The 27837-nt window shown below is 40.2% G+C and overlaps 1 protein-coding gene across 1 annotated transcript in view; it reads right to left on the reverse strand.

The window, feature by feature from the left end:
* The window catches only part of EIF3H (eukaryotic translation initiation factor 3 subunit H), a 96559-nt gene that overhangs the window by 55331 nt on the left and 13391 nt on the right, over nt 1–27837 (reverse strand). The window contains exon 2 of the mRNA XM_079796036.1: nt 13889–14045. Coding sequence (XP_079652162.1) covers nt 13889–14045 — 157 coding nt within the window. The remainder of the gene's footprint in view (nt 1–13888; nt 14046–27837) is intronic.

Genomic DNA, 27837 nt, shown 5'->3' on the forward strand with positions numbered 1-27837 from the left:
AGAAAGTCCTGATTAAGTTACAGAATTATGAAGAGCATGATAGTCATTAATTCAGCTGGTTTACTACATATAACTTAAAACCCTTCAGTATCGTAGTCTCTTGCTGCCTTAATGAGTAAGACCCTAACTCGTATAAGGCTCTGAAAGACACAGCCCTTTAATGTCTCATTTAGCAGGATTTATTCACACATACTAGCTTTCTGAGAGTTGATGAACAATGTCAGGCTCATTCCCATTTCAGGAGTGGCCTGTGCACTTGGTTTGCTTCTACTCCTAGCTCTTCACACAGAAGCTCTTTCTTATCCTTCACTTCAAATAAATTCACTTTATCCTTCAGCTAATATATCTACTAGAGACTCTCTGAGGGACCTGTTTAAGGTGGGGCACCACCCATTAAAGCATCTGTTTATTTCTTCCATAGTACTTAGCACAAATTGCAAATATTTTATTTGTTTAACTGTATATTATTGTCTCTCTCCTCCACATATTCATCATGTTATCCAATATCTGGCAAAGTTCTGCTAAATGAATGAATGAGTGAATGAATCCAACAAGTTGCAAAAACTATCCTTAAGACAGGGCACAACAGCCTAAGGAAACCCACCCATGAATGGACTATTCTGCTGGAAGAGTGAAGTGAAGTACATTTACTTCACTCATTTCTATTTTTAGCAGATCTTAGTTTTAATTCTCTTTCTTAAGACAGCCCTAAAAATATTAGTTCACATCTATATCACATTGACTATTCCAAACCATGTATGTACTTTCAAAATGGCCCAAGCAGCTCCCTGATTTAAAATCTTAAATATTTAATATTTCAGTAAAGCTGGTATAAGTGCAGGAATCCCCCTGGTGGTTACCAATGGCTTACATTTTCTATACCCATCTGCTCTGCCACACATACCGTTATCACAGAACAAGTGCTTTTTATAGCGATTCAAGAGGGAAAGGAATGACAAACAGAAATTTAATTATCCTAGAATATGTTAGATATTAAAATTATTTGATACATGAAGCCAAACCCTCAAAACGTGTATGTACCCTTGAACTCAATCTTTTGCCATTTCTTCCATCTCTCTCTCTCTAGTATTCACCTTTTCAATTCTTATTGCTACTATTCATATTTCATTCAAATCCTCATTATCTGCCTGTTTTTCCGGCCTCTAGTCACAAAATATTGATTTTATACTATCACACCTCTGCTGGGGAACCTAGGATAACTCACAACTGCTTCAAGTTTTAAGCTTCTTTTCCAAGCATCAAAGCCTTCCGTAATCTGACCCTATTATTATTTCAGACCATTCCCCTAAACTAAGTCTTTGCTCTTATCAACACATCTTCTCATTTCTCTAAGCTTGTACCACATGCTTGTTCCTAAATCTAACCCTCTGCCTTTTACATGAGTTCATCTTGCCTAAATCAATGAGTGTTCACATACCTCTAAAACTTAAAAGTGCTACTACCTTATTTTAAAAAAATAAGAATGTTACAAATTCTTGTACGCAATCTTTCCAAGGTTCAAATCTTTTCCTATTTTTAATACTTTTCTTCTTTGTCTTATCAGAGAAAACAAAAAGGCTGTTGTTCCACTGCCAAGGGCAAATCATTATTAAAAGAAGACCATCTTAAGTTAGCCCTTAACCAGATTTAAAAGTTACACTGGGACATGGAAACTTCAAGCCAAATTACAAGTTGTTTAAGAGTACTCAAAAATCAAAACTGAAAATTAATGAGTATGCGAATAAATCTACAAAGCATTTTACATGTATTATTCAAAATGGCACTTAATAATGATTATTATCATTATGCTAGCAGTAATTTAATATCTTAAATTATTAAATATTCCCTGTCCTTCCTTTACTAGTCAAAATGAAAATTTATTTTCCCAAGCCAAAACATTTGCTTAAATACATAACAAAGATACCATTAAATACCTGTAAAACACTACTTCTATAAAAAAGAAAATTAGTGGAAAGTCTGTTGATTTTGATGACTAAAAATTTCATTCATCTATTTTGGACTAACTAAAGTATAAAATTTCAAGTTCAAAGACAAAGCAGGATGATTTATCAAACAAATTAAATTCTGTGATTAGTATAATTCATTCATTATGGGTGAAGTAGTTAAAAATCTTTCCATAAATTCTCAAAGATGTTCATCTCAATCACTTAATATCAACTAAAGGGAAACCAATAGCAATACTATATTCTCAAAACATGAAATATATATTTTAAATGTATATATTAATACCAAACAATAATTATACCCAACATCCTTATAGTACTCCATTACCACATGATAAACAAAAGTGTGATTATGATCCAAGCAAAAACTAAAAAGAAGCAAGGTCAGAAGAACGTGATATTCAACTGCTATACTTTCAGTTTTTCATTTTATGTTTAACAGATTTTCTCATTCTAAGACTTTGCTTAGCTGTTAACTTGCACCTATGCAGAATTTTTGACTTGGCAAGAGCCTTCCTTTTCTTTTCTTTTTTTTTAATCTCTTTGCAGTGAGAGAAACTATGATCTAAATCACAAAGATGACAAGAAAACTTAGCAATTTAAATAGACAAGCCTTGAAATAATATTGTGATCAAAGTATCAAGCAGCCTAATAAAACCCAGGTGGCTCAGGCTTATCATATATGGTACTCATTACCACAATTGCACTACTTAATCTACTTCCTAGTGTCAACAAAAACTCTCTGCTATTAATTCCCCCCAGTTATGGATCTGCTTAAGTTACTGAAGGTTGCTGATAAGACAACTCTTTGTCTAAAAAAAGTTTTAAAGAGTGCAGGTTTCATTTTAAATGTTTTAGAACTGGAGCCATGCTTGGTAAAACCACAGAAACCACAATGGCTTTGTATTATTAGTCATCTATATAAGGTTATGTTAATTTCTAAGGAGGTACCAGATGATTCATGGTTAACACAGTTTTATAAGGGTTCACATGTTTACCTCAAGAAGGTAACCATATGCACACAAAAAGAACTATTTTACAAGTTATAAACCTCAGATTGAAATGAGATTTATCCAGTGACAAAGGTATACAGGTTAGATTCTGCCAGTCATGTCCTCTTACTCATACACAAATTCTCCATCATATGGATCCCTGTTGGTTACAAATTTAAGATTTCAAAGCATTTTTAAAAAGTATTTAAATGTTTCTCAGAAAACTTGTTTTATAACATAATTTGTTTCCAAAAAGATTCCATTTAAGCAAAGTAAAAATACTGTGATTATCAAATCTACCTCAATAATGGTGGCAAACACTGAAGCAATAAAAAGTTTATAACAAAAAAAAATAGGGAAAAATAAGATAATGGAAGCATGATCATTGTTACTGTCCCTGGATTCCCCAGTTGGTCTCAACCATAGGTACCAAGATATCTGAAAAAGTGTATTGCGTAGATCTTGCACACCTCCAAGTCACAGACAGCTAGTTGTACTGGTTACAAAGGAAAATCATTAACTTCTCAGTGTTCCATGAGTGGCACCCAGTGTTTACAGATTCCTTACAACTAACTGACCCATTTCCTTTCCATGCTCCCTTCTCGTTCACTCTGCTTGTGCAGATGGCAGTCACAACAGATTGGAAGCATTGTACAACATACCACTAACCATACTGTGTAAAGGAGGAAATTCACATGACCAGCTTTATCAGTATTGTCTAAGTCATCTGCAAAGCAATGGATTTTACAAAGTCTTCCCGTGTCATCAATCAGACATTGATTTCTTAAGTCAGATTTCACCATCTACTCAAACTGTTTATAATTGCCTTCAGTGGCATTTAATAAGAATACATTTTTCTCCTGAACCTACACAGATCAATCTACATTTTCAGTTAGTTTCTTTATTCCATGTAACAAAATACCAGAAGGTGTTTTTAACCTGCAGTATATAATTGGGTTTAAAGTACCTGAGCTGACTATTTATATTCAACTACCACTAATTTCGGTTGAACTGAAAACTACAATTGCCCTTTATTTTTATTTAATACCTGGTGTATATACATTCAAACTTAGGAAACTTTCTTAAGTCCAGTGTTAAAATTAATCATTTAATTCCAACTGTGCTGATAGTAAATGATAAGTAGCCTTTTAAGTTAATATATCATGCCTACAAGTCACAAGTGCATGGCATCTGTATCATTCACTCAGTGATTTTGATACAATACATCTGTATCATTCACTCAGTGATTTTGACAACCCTTCTAAATTGTAGGGTTCCTAGTTTAGGATTTGCCACTAATTTTAGCCTTTGGTCTCTCTGGGCCTCAGTTTCCCACCTGCTAAAAGAATTACACAACTTCCATCCTGGCCACGTGGCTAAGTTGGTTGGAGCATCATCCCGTACACCAAAAGGCTATGGGTTCCATCACAGTTGGGGCACATATCAGAGGCAGCCAATCGATGTTTCTCACCTCTCTCTTTCTCTTTCTCTTTCTCTCTCTCTCTCTCTCTCTCTCTCTCTCTCTCTCTCTCTCTCAAATCAATAAACATATTCTCAGGTGAAGATAAAATGAAATAAAAAAGAATCACAGCCCAGCCAGCATGGCTCAGCGGTAGAGTGTCAACCTTTGAACTGGGAGATCACAGTTCAATTCCTGGTCAGGACACATGACCAGGATGTTGGCTCAATCCCCAGTAGGGGATGTGCAAGAAGCAGCCCATCAATGATTCTCTCACATCACTGTTGTTTCTCTCTCCCTCTCCTTCCTCCCTGAAATCAATTTAAACACACACACACACACACACACACACACACACACACACACACACACACACACACATATATATATATATATATATATATATATATATATATATATATATATATATATATATAGAATCACAGAAGTTCCTATTGTGGTTTACTCCCCAAAAGTGAAAACTGAGGCTGGAGAGACCCATTGTTACAATCAGTGGTCAGCCAACTTGAAGAGAACTTTTACCTGAACTCAGTCTAAATTTCCTTCCTATTATACCTTTCAGAAAGTTTGCAAGATCTATATATATATATGAATGATTTTAGGAATTTTCTCAACTGAGAGCTATAATGGTATATGTGTACAGTCATCATGTCCAAATATGCAGAACTGACTACTATAATTTTTTACCAGATTGCCCATATTGTGAGGAGACAATTTGGAAATACAAATCTGGATTGTGACAAAACATCAATCTCTCTGTTAGTCATATCAAATATCTCCTAAAGAGCAGGGAAGTAACCCAGATTTTTATAGTTCATGTTATATCTATACCATCCCATTCCCCATTTTATCACCAGAGAAAAGGCTAATATCCATCAAGGTATTACATTACCTCATTTCACACAACCTTTCACTCTCTTCTAGCACTGAATCTCCTTAATGTTTTGTTTTATCTGTGTAGTAATGGTGGGAGTGGTAAGAGGAAGAAAAGAAGAAATTGTAAAATTAAGCAAAGCCTGCAGAGTGGCTCAGTTGGTTGAGCATCATCCTGTGCACCGAAAGGTTGCCAGTTCCATTTGGGTAGGGGCACAAATCTGGGCTGTAGGTTAGGTCCCCAAAGTCAGGGAGATGGGGACCGTACAGAAGGCAACTGATCACTGTTTCTCCTCCTCCTCTCCTCTCCCCTTCCCTCCCCTTCTTTTCCTCCTCTCCCCTTCCCTATCTTTAGGCATGTGTCCTCTCGTGTTCTCTCTCTCTCTCTCTCTCTCCCCTTCCTCTCTTCAGGCATGTCCTCGAGTGAAGATTAAAAAAATAATAATAAATTTAAAATAAAATTAAGTAGAAATAATTCATATTACCTTAAGAATTTTGGTAATATACTTTAAAAACTGAGTACATTTACTTACAAATTCAATTACAGACAAAGAAACTTTAAACTTTTGGGAGTCACTGCCAAGTGAGCTAAAAAATAAAAACAAAATATTCCTAATATGAAAATGAAAACATGAATAATTTTTAGAAACAAAATTACTTTACAAAGCAATGGAATACCTTTGAATTGCAAACTTTGAGATGTATAGATTTGCACATATACATTTGTAAATCAAATCATTCTCCAACTAAACAAAAATGTTTCACCTGAATAGCTGCATAATCTCCACTTTATACTAATAATCTGACTTCACTAACATAATGTGCTAACAAATCTTCCTATGCTTCTATCCAAATATACTGCTTAGAACAGCTAAGTGAGGATAGGGTGAGGATAGGGTGGAGATGCAGGGGTGCATTATAAACCTATGCCATTCTATTGTTACTAAAGTCAAAATAAATATTGCCTTTGTTTTCAAATATATTAGAAAGCATCTAAAATGTACTTGGGAAAATTAATGATTAAAAAAACAGCAAAAAGTTCTCATGGTGAAATAGAGATAAAGGTATGAAAACACCTCTCTGAAACTAATAATAGGTAAACCATGAAGAATAATTTTAAACAGGTGAAAGTTTCAAGAGATATGAAATTTTCACCTAGTGAGAAATACTAGTATAAAACAAAGAGAATACTTCATTAGCATGACTAAGGAACCACTCTTAATATAAAGGGCACTTTGGAAAATTCAGTATTGACACCAAAATATCTTATCTCATTATAATTCACCTATCAATCTACAAAAGTTGCACATCAGTTGATGTATTTAATTGGGGGGTGAAGCTTGGTAGCACTTCTGGGTAAGGTAGAAAGCAAGCTTAAATTGTGTTGGTTAGAACAATTTTTGAAGAAAAAAAAGAAACAGAAATAGCAAAGATCTTTGGTCACACACTGTAACTGTGGCTTTCTGACATTTTAATTAGTGCCAAACACTTCATTTTTAATGGTTATTATCTTAAAGTTTAGAAGTAAATTCAATTATCTATACCTAATGTTGTTGTTGTTCAAAACTAGGACAATTTTTATTTAATTAAAATTTAAACCACTGGGAATAGTAATTTAAGTATTACATTTTTAGACTTGGGAAACTTTGGAATTTTAAATACTATTTAAGTACTATAGCCACCTGTAATTTTCAAATCTTAAAGTATTACTTTAAGTCTGCACAAAATTTGAACAGGTTTTACTTGGCTTCGTTCCAAACCATAGCACTTACACTTTAGGGACCAAGGGAAGGTATAGTGTAAAGCGCTTTAATTTCTTTAAGCAGAAAATTCTTTACCTTGACCACATTTCCAGTAGTATATCCTTCCATGCACAAGAGTTTATCAACTCATTTAAAACAAAAGAAAACCCTTAGTTTTAAAACATGAAGTAAACGCAAAAATATTTTTCCAGCTTTCAAAATGAAGCTAGACTTTGTTCCTACTCTTATATTAAGACACCCAAAATGAAAGAACAAAAAAGGCATAAAAATACTGGAGTTGATGCTTCATATTTGGATTTTACTTCTTGTATTCTTAATCACCTTAGTAAACCAAATACTGATCATACAAAGTAAGTTTAAGGTTAGTTTTATATCAATCAAAATACTTTAAGTGAGCAATAGTCTAAAGTTAATTGCCCTGAATAGTCAATGATAAATCATTAAATGTGAATGATTTAACATTTTCAAGATACTATCATGAATAACAACAAAGAGATCAGTTCCCAGAATTATAGCCTAATTCAGTGTACAGATTCTCTCTAGTTACTGGCCTACCCAATGTTTCATTTTAAATGAAATACATGAATTTTATTAAATATTTAAATTTTATTAAATATATATACTAAATATTTAAATACAGCTGAGTGCAGCATGGGTCCCAAGTTTGTATAAACATGTCACTAAGTTCTTGTCATGAGTCCCTTCATAGATCAAGAGCCCAGACCTCAAAAACAACTTTTCTACTGGATATAAAATCGGCAACAAAATTTGAAAAATACTGTCAAAAAACAATTATCTCAACAGTAAGAATGACAAGTTGAATCTATATTACAGAGTTTATTCTTTATTTCTAGAGATGCTTGTGTTATTTATGAGGACTAGAAATGTGAATAATTATACATATCTCACAAGACATAACTTCCTTAAAAAATACTTAAAAAGACAATTGACATCTACCTACAAAATCACACTTCACCCCCCCCCCCCACACACACACACACACACACACTCACTCCTCTGTGAAGGCACTCCCAAGAAGAAGAATTAGTAGCTCATAGCTGGATATTCCCATCATTTTTTGTTTCTTTCCTCACTCTAGACTTGTATCAATTCTGATTCCCAATTCTTTATTTACACACTTGTCTCTCCCAGTTAAAATCTCTCAAAGCAGTAACCAGAATTTCTTACCTTTGTGTCTTTTTCACCACCCACTCATATGTAATTTGCTGGGTAAAAGCTGAAATGAATTACTTAAGATTTTTTTTCTGAGATATTTGAACCATTTTATCATACCTCCAACTTAATGATTTGAGGTCACAAAGTAAACATGCTCCTACTTATCCAATAAGTTTCAAAACATTCCAAAACTGTCCAATTTATCCAATATTTCTACCAAGAAAAGCTTTTTATAAAAAATGCAATAAAAGAAACCAGATTTTTAAAATTTTCTATTTATTAATTTGAGAGAGTAAAAGGGAGGGAGGGAGAAAGGGGGAGAGAGACAGAGAGAGAGAGAGAGAGAGAGAGAGAGAGAGAGAGAGAGAGAGAGAGAGAGAGAGAGAGAGATTTGTTGTTCCACTTATTTATGCATTCATTGGTTGATTCTTGTATGTACCCTGACCAGGGATCACACTGTAACCTTATGTATGGGGACAACACTCTAACCAACTGAGCAACCTGACAGGACCAGAAACAGGATTTTTTTTTAAAAATGAATCTGTCAAACAGATCACAATGCTCACTGATCATTGATACAGATAAAAGATAATACAAAATAAGTAAACATCATGTCTTTTTACAAAATGTACCCATCTGTCTAAAAAATATGAAAAGCTTTCTCTATCCTGATTCAACACTTCCCTGAACTCAAAAGCAATACAAAGCCAAAATAGTAAGCATCAGCTAGGTTTCAAGCAGTTTTGCACTGGTGTGGACTGCAGGCAAACTAAGAAAGAAAGGTGAGTCTTCAGGAAGCAAGTAATTAAGCAGAGATTTTTTTCCAACTTAGAATATAACTTACTTATATAGAAAGTATTGCAAATAATATAACTACACAAACCTACTCTCGCTGAACCCAGTGATACAAAAACAACACCTATGCTGTGAAAAATTACGCTGAATACATTTTATTTTAATTACATTTTTGCCAACTCACATTTTAAAAAATCTGTTTTAAGACTCTTCACCATTGCTTTTCTTTTGGAAGCTTAATGATAAAATAATTATGTACAGCAGTCAGCAGTATTTCTTACTCTAACACCAAACTTAAGTAATAAAAAAGAAAACAATTTTCAAGTACTTAAAATTGAACAAAAAAGCTACAAGCTGTGTTTATATATTACTTCATTGTGTGGAATTATTTTAGTAATTACAAATCTGCACACATTAATATTATCTGAATAAGACATCAATTCATTCCCCTAACTGCATTTTTTAGTAGTAAAATACAGTCTCCATGCTTCATTTTGGAAGGAAACTTATTTTACAGTCAAGGATCATCCTTTGGGCTTGACTTAAAGAAAGCAAAATAAAAAATTTGTCTGCTCCAAATATGAAAATTATGGATTTGGCTCTGATGCAGAATAAAGTAGGCTTCTTATATCACCTGCAATATTAAATTGATTTAGTCTGCTGAAAAACAAGACAGTGAGTTATTGGATCTGTGTTTAATTCAGTGCACTTTATAACATATTTAAGGAATTCAGTTGTATAAAACAGTATCTGAATCTTATCAGATGAAAATATTTTTCCCTGTTAGCAAGCCTCGGGTTGCATGTCTGAGAAAACAAATTAAGTCTCTACTTCTCCTAAGCTTGATAATAGTGCCCCCTAATGGGAATTTTAATATGAGTTTTTCTCCTCATTTTTTTAAGCCTATATTCTCTAATGTGAGCAAGTTATCTTACTTGCAACTGGAAAAGTGAATTGTTATATAAAAGTGTATCCAAGATTTAAACCACTCAAAGGAGAGTTATCACATGTTCAACAACAAAAATGTGAATTCATGGTAGAAACAAAAAGAGAAAAGCTTCATGCCCCAAGTTTCCTTGATTTTGATCAATCTATTGAACATAATCTAAGGCAGCACTCTTCAAAATGTTAATCTTATAAGGAAATTATTCTTCAGCTATGTTTCCAGTACTCAGTAAAAACAGTATGTACTCAATAAATGGAAGATATTACGAAGTCAAAAAAAAATGTGATGAGAAGTGAAATTATTCAGTGTCATAAAGATCCTAATAAGTAGAGAGCTTTAATTCCCACCCAAGTTTATAGGCCTCACACCATTTCCTTTCCACAATATCTAATCACAAGTCTGCAACCATGAATTCATTGCCTTTCTTCCCTATTATCTATATATAGACAGTTCCCCTAAACAGCGGCAATTCAATATGTAGGGGTTTTCTTAAAGAAAAAAAGAATTTAAATTAAAGCAAATACTACCTATTCTTATACTTTCCAGACGTACCAGTGAAACAAACATCCAGTAATAGCAACATTTTAATTACAGTGCCCACAATACATTCTGATCTCAGTCAATGTTAAGGGAAACATGTAGAAGAAATAACCAACCAACAAAAGGTCATCAATTTGTGATGAAAAGAGAGAACTAGCACCTTATTCTTCAATCTAATAGAGGGAAAAGAAGAAAAAACTGTATATACAAAATGGCTGATCAAAATTTCTTAAAGGGTCAGACATTTAAAAATTCAGGCTTGGTGCCCATATGGTCTCTGTCACAAGTACTCAACTACCCCACTGTAACAGGAACGCAGCCACAGAAAAGAGAGAAATGAATGGACATGACAGTGTTCCAATAAAACGTTACATGTAAAAGCAGGTCCAAGAATTCTAATTTGCCAACCCCTAATTTAAAACATCTCACTGTTGGACCACAGGTTTAAAATTTATACTTTCCCTGAGGTACAAAAAAAAATTTTTAATTTAAAAAAGAAGAAAAAGGTAAGCAACTCAAAATACATAATCACTAAAATTATGAAATAGTTGGTGAGTATTTTACTTCCATAAGGGAGAAGACAGAAGAAAAGATCCTTCCCTGGAACTGGTGGGCCAGCTGGCGCTTGCAGAGCCTTGAGAAGGTTGCCCCTTCTCTGGGCCTCAGTTTCCTCACCTATAAAATTAAGCCTAGGCACACGCTTCCTACACAGGAAGGTAGAAATCAATGAGAAAATAAATATTGCCCTGCCCTAGCCAGTGTCGCTCAGTTGGTTGAGTGTCGTGCACAGAAAGGTCTCAGGTTTGATTCTCGGGCAGGGCACATGCCCAGGTTGTCAATCAATATTTCTCTCTCACATCAATGTTTCTCTCTTTCTCCCCTCTCCCTTCCTCTCTCTCTCTCTCTCTCTCTAAAAAAAAATAAAGAATAAAGAATATATTTTTAAATAAATAAAAATAAACATCAAGTGCTAGTCCAGTGCTTGCTCAACAACAAAAAATCATTCCCTGGCCCAGCTGGCATGGTTCAGTGGTTGAGCATTGAGCTATGAACCAGGAGGTCACAGTTCGATTCCCAGTCAGGGCACATGCCTGGGTTTCAGGCTTGATCCCCAGTGTGGGGTGTGCAGGAGGCAGCCAATCAATGATTCTCTCTCATCATTGATATTTCTATCTCTCTCTCCATCTTCCTTCCTCTCTGAAATCAATAAAAATAATAATAAAAAAAGCTCTACTTTTTCCAGAGCAAACTTTAAAAAATTATTTAAAAAAAAAATCATTCCCTGAAAATATTAGTTTGAGCTGGCACAAAATAATGGAAAAGCAATAAGCAAAACAATGGGTTTTTAGCATAAGTTAAAATAATATGTAAAAGTATTCTATTCCAGGATATAACCATACAATAGGAAAATTTAGGGGGGGTATATGGAGGTCCCACACTTGTTGATTTCAAAACATATTACAAAGCAACAGCAACCAAAACAGTATAATCTCTATATATAAAAGCCTAAGTGACCATCGCAACCAAACGGATGACCGAACAGGCTGCGTGAGGCGACCAGACCGGCAGGGGGGTGAGAGGTGACCCAACGACCAAGCAGCAGGCTGCATGGGGCAACCAGGCCCACAAGGGGGGCAGTGAGGGGCAACTAGGCTGGCAAAGGGGGGCAGTGAGGGGTGACCAGGCCGGTGGCGGGGGGGGGGGGGGGGGGGGAGGGGGGAGATTGGCAGTTGGGGGCGACCAAGCCAGCGGGGGGGCAGTAAGGGGCGACCAGGCTGGGGGGGCAGTTAGGGCAACCAGGCCAGCAGGAGGGCAGTTGGGGGCGACCAGGCCGGCAGGGGTGGCAGTAAGGGGTAACCAGGCCGGCGGGGGGACAGTTAGGGGCGACCAGGCCAGCAGGGGGAGCGGGGAGGGTGGGCAGTTAGGGGTGACCAAGACAGCAGGGGGTGTAGTTAGGGGCAATCAGGCAGGCAGGCAGGTGAGCAATTAGGAGCCAGTGGTCCCGGATTGTGAGAGGGATGTCCCCCAAGGGGTCCCGGATTGGAGAGGGTGTAGGCTGGGCTGAGGGAACACTCCCCCCCCCCCCCGCCCGCCCCCGTGCACGAATTTCGTGCAAGGGGCTTCTAGTCCTATATAATAAAAGAGTAATATGCAAATCAACCGAACGGCAGAACAACCAGTAGCTATGACATGCACTGACCACCAGGGGACAGACGCTCAACGCAGAGTAGTCAGAGCACTCCATGGGAGCACCACTCAGCCAGAAGCCGGGCTTACGGCTAGCAAGTGAAACAGCGGTGGCGGGAGCCTCTCCCGCCTCTGCTGCAGGCAAGAGGTAAGGAGCAAGGGGTCCTGGACTGCAAGATCCCCAGATTGCAAGAGGGATTATCTTTAATACCACCTAAGCTGGCAGGCGGACATCCCCCGAGGGGTCCCGGACTGCAAGAGTGCGCAGGCCAGGATGAGGGTCCTCCCCACCCCCAGTGCATGAATCTCGTACACCGAGCCCTCTAGTACTAGCATAAGAGTCCTAGAAAAAAATAGAGGAAAGAAGCATCATAACATTGGTCTTGCAATGATTTCTTAGATAGTATAGCAAATGCAAAAATAGACAAGTTGAATTACATAAAATTAAGAAGCTTATATGCAGCAAAGGAAACAATCAACAGAATGAAAAAATCTATGAAATGGGAGAAAATATTTGCAAACTATATATATATAATAAGGCATTAATATTTTGCAATAGAAAAAGAACTCATTCAACTCAAAAACAAAAACTCCTATAAAATGAGCAAAGAACTTGAATAAACATTTCTCCAAAGAAGTCATACAAATAGCCAAGAAACATATGAAAAGATATTCAACATCACTGTCAGGGAGATTATTTTCCACTAGATTTTAAAAAAATCTTTAGATTATCGCCCTTGGCCTTTGGTAAGTTTTTAACTATTAGCCTTTGCCAACAAAGCAATTACACCTATAGCATAAAACTGAAAATAATCTTTCTGAAAAAGAGAGCTCAACTCATTTCTTCATAAACTTTGTCAAAATACCATAGAAAAAAATGGATGTTGGACACATAATGATGATTCCTGTGCTTCACAATGTAAAGCTCCTATCCAAACTACTAAAATAAGAATCACAAATTCCAAGTAAGTAAAGGCCAAACTAATGAAGTTTTTTATATGCATCCTCATTTCAGAGAATTTGTATAATTTTTTTTAAAAAAAACTCAGAAGTCAAGTGAACTAGGCCACCCTGATAGATTATTAATTGTATTAATAATCAAATGTTATAGTGTGAATTGTATTAACCTTTTGTGTGCACTGCAAAGACACATTTGGGATGAGTATGCTTACCTTCATCGAAGTCAGCATCATCTTCTGTGTGCTGGGGGAAAGGAAAGCAGTTGGTGATTTCAAGCCGATCTTCTACAACCAGGCCCAAAAGCACTCCTTGAACCACCTCAGTGCCTTGTCCTTCTTCTTGATAATGTTTGATTATCTTTAATACCACCTAAAAGAAAATATAGAAACAAGCTTATACACCATTCTTATAGTTTACATTTCCTTTATTTCAAAGAAAGAATAAATCATACTAGTGGGTTTCAAAAACCACGAAATTATATAATGGACTAACCAAATTTCTTACAAATCATTTCCTTTACCCTTACACAAACAATAAAGTGCACATAGTCTAAATGTACATCTGAAACTCCTCGAGTTAGAAGACATGTCAAAAACATCCTCATGCAGCACTCAAGCCTTTCAGGTCAAGGCTCCTGAGGGTCTGGCATCCAGTTCTTTCAGTCTAATCAAACAATATCACCTTGACCTGAGGTTATTACAGAGGAAATGATCCTGTTAACTTCCTGACAGAACCATCAATAAGACAGAAGTAAAGACTTCAATTATCTGAATGCCTGAAAGCAGAACTGTTCCTCTTACAAGTTCTCAACATCTCAAGATGGTTCCTGAAAAGAGCATCTCACTAGTCAGAGGAAGCAACAACAGGAACATGTAACAAAGAAGGATCCGACTGGCAACAGAGAACACAAAGCAAAATCCAAGACTCCAGCACTACCTCATTTTCCTCAAACAGAAAGATACACCAAATAACCTCTAAGGATAAAATAAACAACTCTTATATTTCCTGTAATATTTCTATAAAGATAAGGAGGTAACCACTGTACCATTGAACAAGTAAAAGTTCACAGTAACAGTAACCATCTATACTAATAAAGGGGCAATCTATACTAATAAAAGGGCAATTTGCAAATTGGTCAGGACGCCCTCACAGTAACGACCAATCAGCAGTCTGCATGGGGTGAAAAGGCCGGCAGGAGGGTTAGTGAAGGATGACCAAATGACTGAACAAGCAGGCTGCATGGGGCAACCAGGCAGGCAGAGGGGGACAGTTGGGGGGACCGTAAGGGGTGATCAGGCTGGTGAGGAGGGAGAAGTTGGGGTTGACCAGGCCAACAGGAGAGGCAGTTGGGGGCGACCAGGCCGGCATGGGGGGGGCAGTGAGGGGCGACCAGGCCTGTGGGGGGGGGGGGGGCAGTTGGGGGCAACCAGGCCTGCAAAGGGAGGGCAGTTAGGGGCAACCAGGCCGGTAGGGGGGGCAGTGAGGGGCGACCAGGTCAGCAGGGGGTGCAGTTGGGGCAACAAGGCCGGCGGGGGGTGGGGGCAGTTGGGGGTGATCAGGCTGGCAAGGGGGGCAGTTGGGGGCAACCAGGCCGGCAGGGGGAGGCAGTTGGGGGCAACCGGGCCAGCAGGGAGGGGGGGCACTTGGGGGCGACCACACCGGGGGGGGGGGGGAGGGGGAGCAGTTGGTGGCAATCAGGCTAGCAGGCAGAGGCATTTAGGGTTGAGCAGTTAGGAGCCAGCAGTCCCGGATTGTGAGGAGGATGTCCGACTGCCGGTTTAGGCCCAGGGATCGGGCCTAAACCAGCAGTCAGACATCCCCCGAGGTGTCCCGGATTGGAGAGGGTGCAGGCTGAACTGAGAGGACCACCCCCCCCCCCCCGTGCATGAATTTCGTGCACTGAGCCTCTAGTTCTATATAATAAAAGCATAACATACTAAGTGTCCAGTCGTCTGGTCATCCATTCAACCAATCAAAGCGTAATCCTCTCTAATAAAATGGTAATATGCAAATTAACCATCACTCCGCTACATAAGCCACGCCCACCAGCCAAGCCACGCCCGCCAACCAATCAGGGTGAGTATGCAAATTAACCCCAATCCAAGATGGCTACAGCCACAGAGAGCAAGGTTTCCCAGGTAACAGAGGAAGCCAAGCTTTCCATAGCCGTTGCAGGCCTAAGCCTCCACTCAAGCTACAAAGTTTCAATTATAGAAGGTAAACAAATTCAAACAAATGGCGGCAGAATGGAGCTTGAGAGAGCAGGCCAGGGTTGCTGGTGGCAACAGGGGAAGCAAAGCTTTCCGCATACCCTGGCCGGGCCCACCCGCTTAAGGCAACAAAGTTTCAATTGTAGAAGGTGAATTAACTGCCACAGAAATTGCTGCCGCCCCAGAAATGGCTGCCGCCCCAGGCTACAAAGTTTCAATTGTAGAAGGAAAATAAGTTCCAGATACCAGGGCCTCCCCTTGGGTTGCCAGGGGGCGTGGCTGGCCTGCAAACCACCACAGGCCCCTCGCTCAGGCCGCCCCACACCCCAAGGGAACCCCCACCCTTATCTGTGACACCCTCCAGGGCAAACCAGCTGGCCCCCACCCATGCACCAGGCCTCTATCCTATCTAATAAAACAGTAATATACAGATTGATCATCACTGCAACACACAATATAGCTGCCCCCATGTGGTCAAAGATCCTGCCCCCATGTGGACACAAGATGGCCACCACAAGATGGCCAGCAGGAGAGGGCAGTTGGGAGGGACCAGGCCTGCAAGGGAGGGCAGTTGAGAGGGACCAGGCTTGCAAGGGAGGGCAGTTGGAGGTGATCAACCCTGCAGGAGAGGGCAGTTAGGGGTGACCAGGCTGGCAGAGGAGGGAAGTTGGGGGCAAACAGGCTGGCAGGGGAGCAGTTAAGCATCAACCAGGCTGGCAGCGGAGTGGTTAGGGGGTGATCAGGCTGGCAGGCAGAAGCGGTTAGGGGCAATCAGGAAGGCAGGCAGGCAAGCAGATGGGAGCCAGCAGTCCTGGATTGTGAGAGGGATGTCCCAGATTGGAGAGGGTACAGGCTGGGCTGAGGGACAACCCCCCGCCGTGCACGAATTTCGTGCACCGGGCTTCTAGTATGTTAATGATATGCTAAGGCTGCTCAACTGCCTGCTATGATGTGCACTGACCACCAGGGAGCAGTCATTCAGTCGACCAATCACTATGACATGCACTGACCACTAGGGGGCAGACGATCTGACTAGTAGGTTAGCTTGCTGCTAGGGTCCGGCCGTTTGGAACTGAGACAGGCCGGACATGCCCTAGAGCCCTCCAGCAGTCCCTCTCCGGCTGACCAACCTCCCTCATTCCTCTCCGGCCCCGATCGTGCACCAGTGGGATCCCTCGGCCTGACCTGTGCCCTCTCGCAATCCAGGACCCATTGGGGAATGTCGGAGAGCCAGTTTCGGCCCAATCCCACTTAATGCAGGAGCTGCCCCCTGGTGGTCAGTGTGCTCCCACAGGGGGAGCGCCGCTCAGCCAAAAGCTGGGCTCACGGCTGGCAAGCGCAGCAGCGGCGGCGGGAGCCTCTCCTGCCTCTGTGGCAACACTAAGGATGTCAGACTGACGGCTTAGGGTGCAGGCCGGGCTGAGGGTCACTGCCCCCCAAGTGCACGAATTTTGTGCACTAGGCCTCTAGTTAATAATAAATCCTACAATGTGAGGTGGTTAATATATGTAAAGCGCTTTGAATAGTACTCTCCTCCCTCCTCCGTCCCCTTCACTCTCTCTAAAATAAATAAATAAATAATCAATGAAAAAATATCCTTGGGTGAGTATAAATTTAAAAACAAACAAAAAGTCTTCTACTTAAACACTGCCTCAATTTTAACAAAAATGAATTTTAAAAGGATTGAAGGAGGAGCAATGTAACCAAACAGCACAGCAACTTGATATGCCTGTCCACAGTCAATGCAACTTTATCAGCATCAACAGAAGTACAGTGCTCCAAGAGGAATTATCTCATTTTGCAGCATAGCTGACCTGTTAATATTCAGTTCTCTACTATCACCAAAAAGTCAGTACCCAAATGAGAAATGAGAAAAGCACAGTGGTTTAACTACCTTGCAAAATCAGTGAGTATGAATAAGTACACACAGAAAGGGGTAATTATAAGACAGAAAGCTTAAAACCCTGTGAGGACAAGTCAATGAATTAAAATTTCTCTCCAGAGTAGGGGCAATCACAATGAGCACTTTCCAAATACTGAGGCACCAGAGGATGTGTCTTAGAACAGCGGTCGCCAACCGGTGGTCCCTGAGGTCCGAAAGGTTGGGGACTGCTGTCTTAGAAGGCAAGCTTAGGACCACAGGTGATCGTTTCAGGAAAGAAGTTTTCCACTTTAAGGATGAATTCTCTCTAGCATTTGTGGCTGTCCAAAATAAAAAAGCCTTCAGGAAAGGCATGATGAGCACGAAAATAATTTCCAACTAGAGTATATATGATCTTGCCATTTTAATATAATCTGATGAAATAAAGCATTGGGGGGGGGGGGATACCATTTTTATCAAAACTAAGCTGACATTCTTCAATCTGACATTTTATGGCCTTCCTATTTCCTACATACACTAAAAATCTCAATTCTTTTGTTCCAAAATAATGTGGTGGAATTATATTACAAACTTGAGAGATGTTCAAAAGAAATCCCTGATCAAAAATAACTAATTGACATACAGGCAGGGCTTTTCATATTCTACATAAATAACCAGAAATTTACTGTATACATAAAAATGTTCCATAGATTATGGGTACTTATAAGTGACTGAATCAATGTTCTGCTCATTAAGAGATGCTTTACTCACCTGTGCCTACCACAGGTACTGGCACTTAAAAGATACTCAAAATACATTTGCTGAAGGAATGAATGGTAAACATTTATCGATCATTTATGTTATGTCAAGCAGTCCTCTATCTTGCATGCAATGACTCAAATAATTCTTATAAACACTCTATGAAGTCAGTAATATTATTTTCCCATTTATTTGACAGATAAGGAAACAGATATCTAACAGGTTAAATCAGAAAAGTGATCTCACTTCTGACTCCAAAGTACTTTTAGTTACAGCAGTTCACAATAAATGAGTAACTTTAAGTGTCCCATAAGGGTTTATAATAAGAAGGCTGAAACAGATAGAATGCAGTGGCAACAGGTGTGGAAGAAATCCCTGTAACTAGGTGACAGAAGCAGCACTTTGTGCATGGAGTAGTTCAGTGTCGAGTTACAGGGTGAGGGAGTAAGACAGACTACAGGGAATGGTGATGAAGGTCAAATTTGTCCTGCCCTAATCACTAGAAGTCAAGTAGCATCAGCAGGAAACCTCCATTAGTTGCAAGAATGCAATGCAGCTTTTAATCATCACCAGCACTATTCTCACAAGCCACAAGATGGGAATGTTCTGTCACAAAAGTCCCCTTTCTGTCCTGCTCCATGTCTTTTTTCTCCCTCCAACTAATCACATGCCTCTATCCATAAAACAGTGCTAACACTTTTAATTAATCTTGTTTATTGATGCCATGCTGCTTGTTCTTACTTAAAAATAGATATATGGAAAGCTTAATAGTTGTCCAAAACAAAAACATGCTCCTTTATTATATTTTGTTTATAAAGTGTCACAAATGACCCCACATACTCAGGAGCTTTATAACAGCACTTGTTCTCAGCTTATCAAAATGACCCGAGGAGTCTTAAATGAAGAGGGGTCTTACAGTCATCAGTATTTAAAAAACAAAACAAACAAAAAGAAACTGATGCTGAACCCAACCTCTGAAACTCAGAGTTAAATGATCTGAGCTGGGACTCCTATATTGTTTTTTCTTTTTCTTTCTTTTTTATTTTTTTATTTTTTTTTTTTGGGGGGGGGTTGGGGGTTCCCCTCCTATTTGGTTTTCAATTCTGCAGGTGATTCTAAAATTCTACTTCATTCTAACTTTTTCTTTAAATATATTTTTATTAATTTCAGAGAGGAAGGGAGAGGGAGAGATGGAAACATCAATGATGAGAGAGAATCATTGATTGGCTGCCTCCTGCACACCCCATACAGGGGATGGAGCCCGCAACCTTGGGCATGTGCCCTGACCAGGAATCGAACCATGACCTCCTGGTTCCTTCCTCCAGGAACCATAACCTCCTGATGCTCAACCAATGAGCCATGCCGGCTGGGCTTCATTCTAACTTTTAATGAGAGTATGGACCAGCCTTCCTTTTCTGTTTTAACTCCTCAGGTGATTACAATGCACATAACCGGTTGAAACACAACTTTCCTTTCCTGTTTTAAGACTCCCTGTGTTGCTGAAAAGTGAGTACACTGAGAAATACAGGCATAAAAGTGAACATTTTATTTATAAAAGCATAAATATTACCCCCTCATGAGCGGTACTCAAGCCCTTGGAAGAAGCTCCACAGTATAGAAATGAGAGGAAAAGTGCTGCTGCAACCCATCTGAGAAGCATGCAAGTGTCCCATAGCAAAGACTTAGGCTTCATGGCATGACCCATATTTAATTAAGACTGCTTATGAGTGAATGTTGACCAGGTTCCTTTATCCTATAAAACTGTGGGTAAAGATCTTTCTATAAATTATGCTTAAAGGAATGGAAACTGAGCAGCAGAACCTTAAATTACCAAATTCTTCTACACCTCCCAAACTGTCATCGTCAGGCTCTAAATGCTTATTACCCTCCCTGATTTGCCCCAAAGAGTATTGTTCTATGAACAGGTCAGCTGTCTCTAGAACTGTCTCCAGCTTTGAGGTTTACACATTCTCAGTCTGGGCGGGTCTTAGCAAGGAATCCCAACTTGCAAGATAGTAAACAGATGTCCTGTCTGCTGAAATTACCCAAGAGGAACCAATTTTTTCTATTATTATTATTATTCAGTGCAGACAATTTGAAAGAGCAAAGCAGACTATTTTGTAATTTCTAAGGAACACATTATTTTTTAAAGTGTCGGGCTTTTTTCAAAAAGACTACATACAAGCAACAAAAGATTTCACTTCTAAGACAGAAAGTGTTCTCGATATTATAAGATAAATACAAATAATAACCTAAAATATCCAAATTAATTATACCAGGAGTCAATAAACCTAAAATCTGAGTTAATAAGCATGATGAATAAAATCTTCCATCCTCCCTAAAAAGGAACATTTATCAGAATCACTAAAACCTTTCTACCAAAATCATATCAAAAACTTTCACATACCAAGGAACAATTTAAATCTGGCCAAAATAAAAATTATGCTGTCTGATGAATTAGAATAATTTTCTATCAAACATGATGTCTACAAAAACTAGTTACTACAGAAATATTTGAAAGCCTCGCCCAGAATCACCAGAATTCTGCTATTTTCAAATTCTTTTGTTCACTCTGTAATACATTCATCTAGCTATTTACTTGCCGAGTGACTTTGAAGGCTAGTTACTTCTGCCAGGCCCTGGGAAAATGAAACTGAAACACATAAGGCCTTTGCTATCACAGGCTCATATTTTAGAACAGCAAGTCACAGAGCCCCTCTATCACTGTTAAAAATTATTGAGGATCCGAAAGAACTTTTATATTGATATTTACATATTAGAAATTCAAACTAAAAAATGTTCAAAATATTTATTTAAAAACAACAATAACAAATGCATTGCATGCTAACATAAATTACATTTTATGAAAAATAACTATTTTCCAAAACATAAAAAACTGAATCTGGATACAAAATTGGCATTGTTTTGCATTTTTGTAAAACATTTATATTTCAAAAACAAATTTTAATCAGGACAGATGACATTGTTTTACATTTTTAGAAGTCCTGTTAATCCTATCCCATCTAATAAAATAGTGATATGCAAATTGACCATCACTCCAAGACACAAGATGGCCACCCCCATGTGGTCAAAGATGGCTGCACCCATGTGGACACAAGATGGCCACCACAAGATGGCCTGCAGGGGAGGGCAGTTGGGGGTGACCAGCCCAGCAGAGGAGGACAGTTGGGGGTGACCAGGCCAGCAGAGGAGGGTAGTTGGGGGTGACCAGGCTGGCAGAGTAGGGCAGTTAGGGGTGACTAGGCCAGCAGAGGAGGGCAGTTGGGGGGAGACCAAGCCAGCAAGGGAGGGCAGCTGGGGGGGACCAGGCCTGCAGGGGAGGGCAGTTGTGGGTGATCAAGCAAGCAGGGAGGGCAGTTAGGGGTGACCGGGCCGACAGAGGAGGGCAGCTGGGGGAGACCAGGTCAGCAGGGGAGGGCAGTTGGGGGGGACCAGGACAGTAGGGGGGGCAGTTGTGGGGGACCAGGCCTGCAGGGGAGGATATTTGGGGGGGACCAGGCCTGCAGGGAAGGGGAGTTGTGGGGGACCAGGACAGCAGGGGGGGCAGTTGTGGGAGACCAGGCCTGCAGGGGAGGGCAGATGGGGGGGACCAGGCCTGCGGGGGAGGGCAGTTGGGGGGGACCAAGCCTGCAGGGGAGGGCAGTTGGGGGGGACCAGGCCTGCAGGGGAGGACAGTTGTGGGTGATTAGGCCAGCAGGGAGGGCAGTTAGGGGTGACTGGGCCAGCAGAGGAGGGCAGTTGGGGGAGACCAGGTCAGCAGGGGAGGGCAGTTGGGGGGCACCAGGCCTGCAGGGGAGGGCAGTTGGGTGGGGACCAGGACAGTAGGGGGGGCAGTTGTGGGGGACCAGGCCTGCAGGGGAGGATATTTGGGGGGGGACCAGGCCTGCAGGGAAGGGGAGTTATGGGGGACCAGGACAGCAGGGGGGGGCAGTTGTGGGAGACCAGGCCTGCAGGGGAGGGCAGATGGGGGGGACCAGGCCTGCGGGGGAGGGCAGTTGGGAGGGACCAGGCCTGCAGGGGAGGGCAGTTGGGGGGGACCAGGCCTGCAGGGGAGGACAGTTGTGGGTGATCAGGCCAGCAGGGAGGGCAGTTAGGGGTGACTGGGCCAGCAGAGGAGGGCAGTTAGGGGAGGCCAGGCCAGCAGGGGAGGGCAGTTGGGGGGGACCAGGCCTGCAGAGGAGGACAGTTGGGGGGGACCAAGCCTACAGGGGAGGACAGTTGTGGGAGGGACCCAGGCCTGCAGGGAAGGGCAGTTGGGGGGGCGCGGCAGGCCAGCAGGGGAGGGCAGTTAGGGGTGACCGGGCCAGCAGGGGAGGGCAGTTGGGGGTGACCGGGCCAGCAGGGGAGGGCAGTTGGGGGCGACCAAGCCTGCAGGGGAGGACAGTTAGGGGCAACCAGACTGGCAAGGGAGGGCAGTTATGGGTGACCAGGCCGGCAGGGGAGAGCAGTTAGGGGCAATCGGGCCAGCTGGGGAGCAGTTAGGCATCAATCAGGCTGGCAGGGGAGTGGTTAGGGGGTGATCAGGCTGGCAGACAGAAGCGGTTAGGGGCAATCAGGCAGAGGCAGGTGAGCAGTTGGGAGCCAGCAGTCCTGGATTGTGAGAGGGATGTCCAACCGCCCGTTTAGGCCCTAAACGGGCAGTCAGACATCCCCCAAAGGGGTCCCATATTGGAGAGGGTGCAGGCTGGGCTGAGGGACACCCCCCTTTCCCTCCCTCCATGTACGAATTTCGTGCACCAGGCCTCTAGTCCTATATAATAAAGAGAGGAATATGCTAATTAGCCATTACGTCCTGAGGTGCAGCGACCAAGCGCATCACGACCAGATCACGGATCAGCAGGAAGGTGGGTCAGCAAGGTACAATCCGGCTTTGGAGAGCTATAGGAGGGGGCAGGGCAACACACTATTGGGGGGAGGGGGGCGGGAAGAACCACAGGAGGGCTGGGCAGCAGGCGGAGAGCTACAGGAGGGCAGGGCAGTGGGAGAAGAGCTACAGGAGGGTGGCAGCGACCTACTGGCGCGTGGATCCGTGCACAGGCCTACTAGTTTCTAATAAAAGACAAGTGGATTCTCATCTACTTCTGCATTCAATCTTTTATATCACACATCATGTAGCATCTGGAAACCTCTATTAAACACTGACCAAAGAATGAGTAAAAATGACAATGTTTAAATATTACCATAAAAAGTTTTCACCTCAGACACCCTCTCTAAGAATGTTGGGGAATTCTCTCACTTTAAGAACCACTATTCTAGAATGGCAATTATGAAAATTAATGTGATTACAGACTGTGAAAAGTGATATGAAGAAAACTAAAAAGGAGAATGCAAGGGAAGTAACCATTAGGAGCATGATGGGAGAAGGCCTCTCTCTGAGATAACAACTGAGCAGAGAACTAAAGAACAGGGGGTCAGCCTATAAAGGCCTGGTGAAGAAATTATTTGCCAACTATGGATTTTAAGTAACAGTTTAAACAAATATACTCGTATCTGCATTTCATAAAGTACACAAGTTATACTTTAAGGGAACAAGGAGGCCTAGGGATGGATGAACACTAAGATGGGGAGTAGTACATTTCATGTTTTAACCAAAAGCACTGGTACATAAATAATAAACCCAATCTACTGGCAGAAACAATTATGTCTTAAGATATCATTACCTAATTCAAGACTAGCAATTTTACATAATTTTTGTTGATGAATTATGAAACAATATATATATATATACATATATATCTCCTACCTAATAATAGACAAATATGCAAATTGACCGCACCTTCGCTACGTCCAAGCCACGCCCACCAACCAAGCCACGCCCACCAACCAATCAGGACGAGTATGCAAACTACCCCAACAAAGATGGCGGCTAATTTGCATATCAAGACAGCGTAGAAAGAAGCCAAGAGCTGCAGAAGGGAGCAAAGCTGCGGAGAAGCAAGCAAGCCGGGGGGAGGAGAAGGGAGGAGCGGAGGCGGGGCTGGGGGAGAAGAAAGAAAAGCAGGGGGGCTGGCGGAGAAGGCGGGGCGGGGGAGAAGGGAGGAGCGCAGGCGGGGCGGGGGAGAAGGGAGGAGCGCAGACGGGGCCGGGGGAGAAGGGAGGAGCGGAGGTGGGGCCAGGGGAGAAGGAAGAAGAGAGGGCGGGCTGGCGGAAAAGGGAGAAAAGCAGGGGGGCTGGCGGAGAAGGCGGGGACAAGGGAGGAGAGCAGGCAGGGCGGGGTAGAGTGCAGCAGGAAACCCTATTGCAGAATTTTTCCTGCAACGGGGACACTAGTGTGTGTGTGTGTGTGTGTGTGTATTAATAACACTATATAAAGTCCTTTCAGGAAAGGTTTACCATGGCTTTTAATCAGCAATAATACGTCTAAAGAGTGACAGGGTCAATCTTTACCTGGCAAATTTTATAAGCTACCACCCAAAATTCTTCTAATAAAGGTAAAAGAATTTAACTCTCTTAAAGGTCAAAGAAAAGTTCAGGGTTAAAAGTCAACTACTTAAGAAATACACATGAAACCTTCAGGCTTTGAAAAATGACAATTTGAAGTACTTTAACCTTGTCTACGCCTGTGTACCTGTAGAAATGTTGAATAAACTGTATTTTTAAAATGTTTAAACAGAGAATCAACCAAGCTAGAAGAGGAAACTACCCAAGCATTAACCCTGTGAGTTGATGCAGCACTGCACAACGGAACATCTCACATAGATATAATCCCCAAGAGCTAGGAGCTGGATTGCAACCCAATCTCTGTCCTGGGTCTGGAGATGGGGTTTTGAACTTGCCTAAGTCGAGCAAGTGAAAACTGAGATTCTTCCAAAAAGCTAGAGCTCCATGAAAACTGTTGATGAAAAGGAAGAAAACAATCATTTCAATAGCTTACAGTTAAATATAAACTTACTGCATAATCCAAATTCCTATTCCTAGGAATTTACCCAAGAGAAATAACATATCCAAACACAGAGATATTCACAAATGTTCATAGTAGCATTATTCATAATAGCAAAAATGGAAAGTAATCCAAGAGTCTATCAAATGTAGACAGATAAACGAACTGCAGTATACTCATTCTATGGAATACTACTCAGTAATAAAAAGAACAAAATACCAATACAATGACAGGAATAAAATCTCAACATTGTACTAAGTGAAAGAAGTCAAACAAAATGCTACCTACTATGATTTCATTTATATGGAATTCTAGAAAAGGCAAAACTGCTAAGTGGTGGCCTGAGACCAAGGTAAAAGGGAGGATACTAACCAAAGGGCACACTCTTTAGGGTGAGGCGACTCTTTTATTTTATATCTTGATGTGGTAGCAATTATACAATTATTTACAACTCTTAAAGTGCATCATAATGTACTTTTAGATGAGTGGATTTTTTTGTGTACAAATACTTAACTCTAAAAGACTGCCCACACTTTAGTCTGTCTAATGAAGGAATAATTTATATGTGTAACCAATCCCAATCTCATTCTCAATTTCAGAGTTCAAAGATCCCTGGAAATACTATAAGGAACTAGGTTAAGTTTCTACATTATGTATAATATTATATCTATATATATTACACAAATTTATAATAACAAGCTTATAATAGGCCTCGGTTATCAAGTTAAATTGTATCGTTTTTTAGAAATCAAAGTATAACATTTAGAATTTTCTATTATTTTAATGTATTTTAAAATTTAATGTAACTACATAATTAATGGATCATTTCAGTTACCTAGAAAAACCTGCTATATAAAATTAATTCACTAGAAAATAAATGTTTAACCCTCCCCCACTAAAATGATATGGTTAAAAGGAACAATTCACATTACCCAAAGTTCTACATGAACAAGTATACTCAAAGTGTATAAGTACTAAAAGCGAACATTCAAACCTGAAGGCCACAGATGAGCTTGAAAAGTTCTAAGAACCTCTTAAAATCATATGCAATATTATGTGTCTATGTACGTAAGGGCATTTCCTGGGTGAGGAAGAGAGGGAGGTTTGTTGCATTCATCAGATTCCCAAAGAGGCCCATGAAAGGGATTAGAAATGGCTTTAAAAATTAATAGTAATAAGAACCTATTATATACATGCAGTTATGTTTTTATGTTTTTGTGTAAAAGAATGGTGTGGAAGGACATACTTTTTCTTTTATGAACCTTTGTATTATTTACTTAGTTATAGTAAGCATGTATTTGTTTTTAATTCAAAAAACACTAGATAAAGAAAAAAATTAAAAGAAAAGATTTTTAAATACAGCAATCACTGCAATTTACTGCATGGAATTTCACAAAGAACAAATTAATATAATTTCCTTTTTTGACATTCCTACTGAGTTGACAGCATGGTGTGGCTGTATCTTGATTTTAGCATATTCTTTTGGGTATGTTAAAAAAAATATGAGCTGAATAAGTAGCTCTGAAAAGACGACAAAAAGAGAAAATCCACACACTGCAAGCCTGAGCCCCTGCTGACTTTAAATTCTTATCTCTTGTTGATATGGTTACTCTTCAACTATTCAAATTTGCTACTGCGCACATATATACAAATTACCATAAAATATGTATATGTACACACTATCAGGGGAATATAGATTGGTTTTTAACAAGCAGAGAGATCTGTTTAAGAGAAGCCTAACATAAACCAATTATACATCAGCAAACTATGAACTCAAACTTTGTGCAAACTGATGATAATAAATCTTCACCAGGAAAAGAAGCAGGTTTCCCACCATCCTTGAAATACACATAAAAAGGATGTTGAAAACCAATAAAATTATTAGGGACAAAGTAATTTTATATTGTATAATACCATCTATCATTTTTAGCCTTCCTTTATCAAGCTGAGTTCATTGAGAATGCTCATAGATTGCAACCTGTATGGTGCACCTAGCAAATACTGACTCTTACTTGTTCATCTTTTTAAAAAAACTCACAGATGAAGAAATGCTGAAACTATTAAAACATTTTACCACTAAAACTAATAAAAAAGAAAATCAAGTATTTTGTGATCACAATAGTATTTTAGATATGATCCTATTAAATATTATTAGACTCTGGTTAGTTAGAGGAATATGCAATTAGCTAAAATAGGTATGAAAATCCTATAGAGATAAGTCAGTCAGTAACTACCTATAACATTATTGCAAGGATTAAAAAGTAATACGCCCAAAGTACACAATGCATATTAAATTCTCAGTAAAAAGTTACAACTACTATTATTAGAATAAATATTCCAACTAACCTCCTTCATTCATCCAACCATCTATCCAACAAATATTTAGTGAGTGACTAGAATGTGCAACATATGGCACTGAGACTTGTCTCC

The sequence above is a fragment of the Cnephaeus nilssonii genome (assembly GCF_951640355.1).
Source record: "Cnephaeus nilssonii genome assembly, chromosome: 18".
Lineage (NCBI taxonomy): Eukaryota > Metazoa > Chordata > Mammalia > Chiroptera > Vespertilionidae > Cnephaeus > Cnephaeus nilssonii.